The sequence below is a fragment of the Tenrec ecaudatus genome, chromosome 1 (assembly GCF_050624435.1).
Source record: "Tenrec ecaudatus isolate mTenEca1 chromosome 1, mTenEca1.hap1, whole genome shotgun sequence".
Classification (NCBI taxonomy): Eukaryota; Metazoa; Chordata; class Mammalia; order Afrosoricida; family Tenrecidae; genus Tenrec; species Tenrec ecaudatus.
In genome coordinates this window covers 89,666,464-89,672,463 of record NC_134530.1, presented here as the reverse complement: position 1 = coordinate 89,672,463, position 6,000 = coordinate 89,666,464, and the positions used below count along the sequence as shown (strand labels likewise).

Sequence of the window (6,000 nt, the reverse complement as noted above, 5' to 3'; positions counted from 1 at the left end):
GCCAGGATCTAGTGTTAGACATTACTCACAGTTCTTGAGTAGCTGTCTTATCTCCCCCAATGGACTTAAACTTCTGATGAGCAGGACTGTGTCTTGTTCACCTTTGCAGTCTCTAGAACAGGGAGCTGGCCTCTACACTGAGGTAGAAGCTGACTGAATGAGGAGGCTTCAAAAAGGCCATGGGAACATGTCATCTTTTAATTCTATTTCCCCATGAATTCTTTGAAGTCCCTTTGGAGAGGCTTAATGTCCTCCTTCAGTCTGGTAAAAAGGCATGTGTTAGTGGATGGAATGAGCACTGCTAGACAACATACTAAGCCTTTCCAAGACAGAGTGCAACATCGGAAGTTTCCACGCCTCACTCAGAGTGGACCCTGCACAAGCAACCTCATGGCTCCATGCTACAGATTTCCCAACTGCAAAATCAAGGAAATCAAGTATCCGACATACTCCACAGAACACGGTGCACCCAATATGCTGCACAGTACACGGTGAGAATGAAAGCAGTAATAAATAACACATAGTCAAGACCTCTTCTAATACTTAAGAGGTCAGGCACTACAAGAAATGAAGACATGTTTTCTTAGTTTCGCTGCAACTTCTGTCATAAGCCAATACACATAGAAATCCAACGTCCTGGACACTATGGGGTTACAATAGCAAGACATGAGTTCTGCTCACGTTTACGTGAGGGGGGGAGGGTCAGTGAGTGTATAATCAAAATGGCAAAGTACATTAGCCCTCCTCTGAGATACACACATGTATTTGAAGATTCATACACACACACACACACACACAGAAATAAGTCTTCGATGTATGTCTTCACACAAGCAGGATGATCCTTTTTTTATTTTTTTAAGTGAAGAAACACATCCTCCAAGAGACGTCTTCCTCTGGGTTTGAACCTTGGTTGTTGGGTTTACCACCTGTGAGTCCTGGGCACCAGTCCTTAAGCTCCTCTGGTCAACTTCTTCTCTCTGAAATTGGGTTAATAACAGAACCTACTTGGAAGAGGAGTGTTGTGAAGATTCAAGTAAATTTATGCCCATAAATCCTTAATCCGGTAGCTGGCTAGGATTGCTACCTCGGCAGTGGAAAGGTCTTTCCTAGCTCTTTATCTACAGGATAGACCATTCTTCCACCCAGATCCCAAATAGAGGGGGTGGGTGGGAGTGCTTTCAGCTGCCAGGCGCGGGAGCAGGGCGCTCCGGGACCACGCATCCAGCCATCGCAGGCAGTAAAGCACACCCCCCTTGGCAAAGCGCGTCTTCTGGTCTCTTTTCTTCCTTTTCGGGAAAGCAGGCTCCCCCTTTGCGTTCGGTCATCTGGCTTTCCAGCCTCGCCGGGCCGCAGCCTCCAGGTCCAGCGCGCTGCGAGCGCGGGGGTCTGGTCCTCCGCGGGCCGTGCTCGTGACCTCGGGCGCCCGCGGGCCGCTGCCGCGCCGCCAGGCCGGGGCTCCCGCCGGGATTGCGCGGAGGGGGAGGAGCGGCTTCTGGGTGCGCGTTTCGACGGAGCATTACGACAGGGCTCGTTCCCGGCTCCGGCCGCCAGTCTCCGCTGCCAGGGTCCTGCGCCGGGACCGGCCGAGGCCGCGAGGGAGCCAGTGCGAGCGCGGAGGCTCCCGCCCGCCCGCCCGCCCGCCCGCAGCCATGGCCGAGCGCCGCGCCTTCGCGCAGAAGATCAGCAGGTAAATCGCGGGCGTGGGGCGCGCCGCGGCCGCTGAGGGGGAGCGGGCGGGCCCGGCGGCCGGGCCTAGGCGGCGGTGGGTGTGGCGAGGCGGGCGCCGGGATGCCGTGGCCGGGCCTCGGGCCGGGGCCGGGGATGGGGATGGGGATGGGGGGGCGGGCGCGGCTGCTGCGGGCGCTCCGAGGCCTCGCGCCCACCCGGGCCCGGAGCCCGCCCCCGGGCCGCGCTTCTCCGGGAGCCCGCAGGGCCCCGAGCGCCAGCGCGCCCGCCCCGCGGCCGCCGGGCCTGGAGTTTCCCCGCCGCTGGTTGGGGAAGCCGGGCGGCGGCGGCGGGCGCCCCCCGAATTGGGTGCGTCCCCCCCATCCCCCCGCAGGCCGGCCCGGGCCGCGGCGGCGGCGAGCCCCCCGCTTTCTCCGCCCACCCCCGCGGGCCCGTGCGGGGCCGGGTCCGCCCTCCTCTCCGCCCAACAAAAGGAGCGGCGGGCCGCCCCGCGCCGCTCGTCCCGGAGGAGCGATCGCCTGGAATCCGCTGAGCACCCAGGGGCCCCGTTCCGAGCGGGCTGTGCACCCAGAATCGAACGCGCCAGCCCTTCCGCGGGGGACGGCGTGGCGGCGTCCTGTCTGGATGCGCGGCCGCGGAAACCTTGTGGGACAATCGCACTTTGTGCTGTAGGCTCGCGCTGAGTGGGGCTCCGCTCCATGGCAAGAGGGCTGATTTTGGTTTTGTTTGGGCCCAAACGGAAAGTTAGACCCCAGATCCGCACCATCGGGCGGAATTGGACGAATTATGTGTTGCAACTTGATCTTGGTAGCCTGCGAATTTAAGTGGGCGCCTGGGCTGCTTTTAGAACCGGAGGAAGATGGGTGGGTGCTAGGCAGCCTTCCTCACCCGTTGGCCCTCGGGCTCATGGTTCGGGAATGGGAAAGTAAAGCCTGGCATTAAGGTGGAGATTTGCAAACCTCTGTCTGCCTGTGGTGGGTTGCTTTTTACCCTTGTGCCTCCTAAAAATACACGTGGAATTACTACGAAGGGTTTTCTCCTTGCGGAATTCCTTTGTGAAATGTAATCATGTAAAGGCACTAGACACTTGGTTGTTTTGGGGCTTGTTTGTTTGAATAAAAACCACATTTCTCTTCATTAGGATGCCCTAAGAATAAAGGAGGAGCCCTACGGTTTGGTAACCTGAATTTGGCAGTTTGAACCCAGCCAGTGGCTGCAGAGTAGAAAAGGCCTGGTGCTTAGTTTCCACAAAGATGACAGCCAATAAAACCCATGTACTGCTCTGTCTGGTGACGCGGGGGTCGTCACATGTGTGGGCCGTCACATGTGTGGGCCCGTTGGAAGGACCCATTGCCATCAAGGATTCTGACGCCTAGTGACCCTAGCTGGGCAGGGTTTCCAAGACTGAATCTCACGGTGAGCTGATAGCCTCATCTTTCTACTGAGGAGCAGCTGGTGGCCTTGAATTTCAGACCTTGCAGTTAGCAGACCAGCGCTTACCTGACAGCCCACCAACAAGGAAAAGATAACTATAAAATATACGGCAGGGCTTCAAAAGATTCATGGAAAAAACCCACTATCTTTTCATTTAATTTTCCATGAACTTTCTGAAACCCCTCATAGTCCTTTGAGACAGTGGTATTTCTGTGACTAAAAATCCTTGTAGTTAATTATTTATTGACTTTTCTCAAAGGTGGAGTTATCAAACAGGTCCAGAATTCTATAGTTATTTCATTGAACATTAAATAGGAACCTTATTTATTTATGAATAAATTTCATATTTAAACCTAAAGTCATTTTGACTTAAAACCTTTTTTTTGAGTTTTAAAACATTTAATTTTCTCTTTAAGAGGCAAGTGCTTAAGATTAAGAATATGGGCTGTAGTGTCACACACTGTCATGAGTTCAATTTCGGACTTATTTTCAAACTTGAGACCTTGGTTGTATTTAATCCAAATTTTAATATCCTCATCTCAAAAATAATTTTATAAATCTAAATAATAATAGTGCTTAGCTAATAGGATTGTTTTGAATATTAAATACCATAAGTGTGCGTTTGATGTAGTGACTGGCCTGTGCTAGCTGTCACTGAATATTCACCGTATGTCTGAGGGTGTTGTGGTAAACTTAAAAAATTATTATTTTGAATAATGGGGTCTCATTTCTGAAGGTCATTTCATTTTTTAAAAGATGCTATATGAGTATATATTTTACTTGTCATTCATTCTTAGTATTAATTTCTATTTAGTAGAAAGTTTTTTTCTGAAATCATTGCTCTGATCAGTAGTAAAGTACCCAAGGGCTGTGAAATATGCACAGTAATCTCCATTCAGGGAATTTTTTGTGAGATGGGACAGGACAGACCCTAAGGAAGAAAGATACCAGTTGTGTAAAGCAACACAAGATATAAATTAGGACAGCCTGTAGAGTTAAAATTAAGGAAATGGAAATAAAGAGACAGGCACAGATTGGAGTGGAAATGGTAGTGATCAGTGATTGATTGATCTGTAAGGTGAGGGAGACTGGAGACTAGGATGACATCCAGGGTCCTAATTTGGGGAACCAGACAAATGATGGATAGGGTCATTCAGGGGAAGGAGTATAGAGTAGGGAACGAGTTGGAACCTGGGAAATGAAGTGAGAAGATGAAGATTCCATCAACATGTTGGTTTTGAATTGCTGTTAGAAAATTCAAGAGAAATAGCTACGAGATTGTTGGTGCCGATTTAAGGAGCTGAAGAGAGTGCACTAGAGATGAGTTTGAAGAGCCATTATCAAGTAGTTGACCATTGAAGCCCATAGGAGTGGATGAGCCATTCGGGGGAGCTATTTATGGACTTAATTTGGAGGGAGGGCCCAGGATAGACAACTGCTCTATATGATGAATTGTTGTGAATGAAAGGTACTTTCCTTCTTGTTATTGACTAGGATTACATAATGCTTCCGAACAAACTTTTATACTACATCTTTGGTTCCTGCTAGAAAAAGTATAGCATACATTGTAGACACAAACTGCTTGAGTTTAACATCCCCAGCACTGCTGTTCATTTAAGGTATAAACTTGGATAAGTTACTTTACCTCACTTTGCCTCATTTTCGAGATTTATAAAATGGAACTAGTAGTAGGATTTCCTCATAGGTTTCTTGTGAGAATTAAGTAAATCAATGCTCATGAAATACTTAGAAGAGTGCTTTCTATATAGTAAATGGCCATTAAGTGTCAGTTAAAAAAATGTAGTATTTGTACTGTGCCTTAGAACCTTCTCTCAGAAGTGAATCATTTCCATTAGGCACATATATGACACTTACTGTTTCATGAAAAAAATATTGCCATTTGAAATCTTATCTTTTTAGATCCTCATTATGTGTTCATAAGCCTTTACTTTGTTTTTCCTCCGTGAGCTTTGTTTATTTTGTTGCAGTTGAGACTGTACACAGCAAAATATATACCAATTCAACAGTTTCTATATGTACACCTCACTGACATTGATTATATCCTTTGAGTTTGCTGCCATTCTTCCTCTTACTGTCTTAGTTATTTCTCCTTCATTCACATGAATATATATATGCTCCTCCCCCCAAGGTTCCTACCCACTTATTGATTGGCTGTTATCAATTTGATCCCATAGAGCATGATGCTCAAGGCAGATTTCTTTTTTTTTTTTTTTTACTTATTTTAAGCTTAATTTAATCCTGAGCCATACCTTTTTCCTTTTTCCTTTTCTTCGGGAAATCTTTTTCTCCTGTGCAGCAGTGTGTCCTCAGTCGGGGTCATCCCAGCGTGGCAGGGGAGCTCAGGTGTGGGTTGATCCGACCCTGAGCTCTGTAAGTCCGGCAGCACATCTTGAGGGCTTGGTTCACCTGGATGTGCTCAGTGACCAGAGAATCCACATCTAAACCCTTAGGTTCAGCATGACTCTATTTATAAGCATGTGAAGCACTCTTTTTGGGCCACCATCCCTGGGTCCAAGCCCGCCGTTTGTTTGGCCTGGGCACACCTACCAATCCCACCATTGTAATGTTGGAAGGGCCCACACTGCTTCTGCCGAGTCGCCTCTTTCAGATGTTTAGTGGATTTCTGGATGTGCACACCCTTCATGGCTTGGGCAGTTTCACGGGTTTCTTCAAATGGATCTGAAGAGTCGATCCTTTTGATTTGCATGATTTTGTGGAGTTTTCTCGGTCGAGTGAGCAGGGAACCATTTTGGCAGGTAAGCACAGGCCGCGATGGGCAGAGCAGGGCAGATATTCTTTACCAGCGGCACTAAATTATTACTTGGTTTTAGTAAGACATTGGGAGGATTTTTGGTTTAA

The 6,000-nt window shown here is 48.6% G+C and overlaps 1 protein-coding gene across 7 annotated transcripts in view; it reads left to right on the top strand.

Annotated features, from left to right (window-relative positions):
- The first annotated feature begins 1,257 nt into the window (after positions 1-1,257).
- DOCK7 (dedicator of cytokinesis 7) overlaps positions 1,258-6,000 on the top strand; it is a 223,108-nt gene continuing 218,365 nt past the window's right edge. For 5 of the 7 annotated variants that reach the window (XR_012785763.1, XM_075557038.1, XM_075557029.1 and 2 more), the window contains exon 1: positions 1,258-1,687. Coding sequence is in view for 6 of the 7 variants with exons in the window: in XM_075557038.1 (XP_075413153.1) it covers positions 1,650-1,687 (38 nt within the window). In the remaining variant the exon portion in view is untranslated. The remainder of the gene's footprint in view (positions 1,688-6,000) is intronic. The other 2 variants (XM_075557046.1, XM_075557055.1) reach the window with 2 other exon arrangements.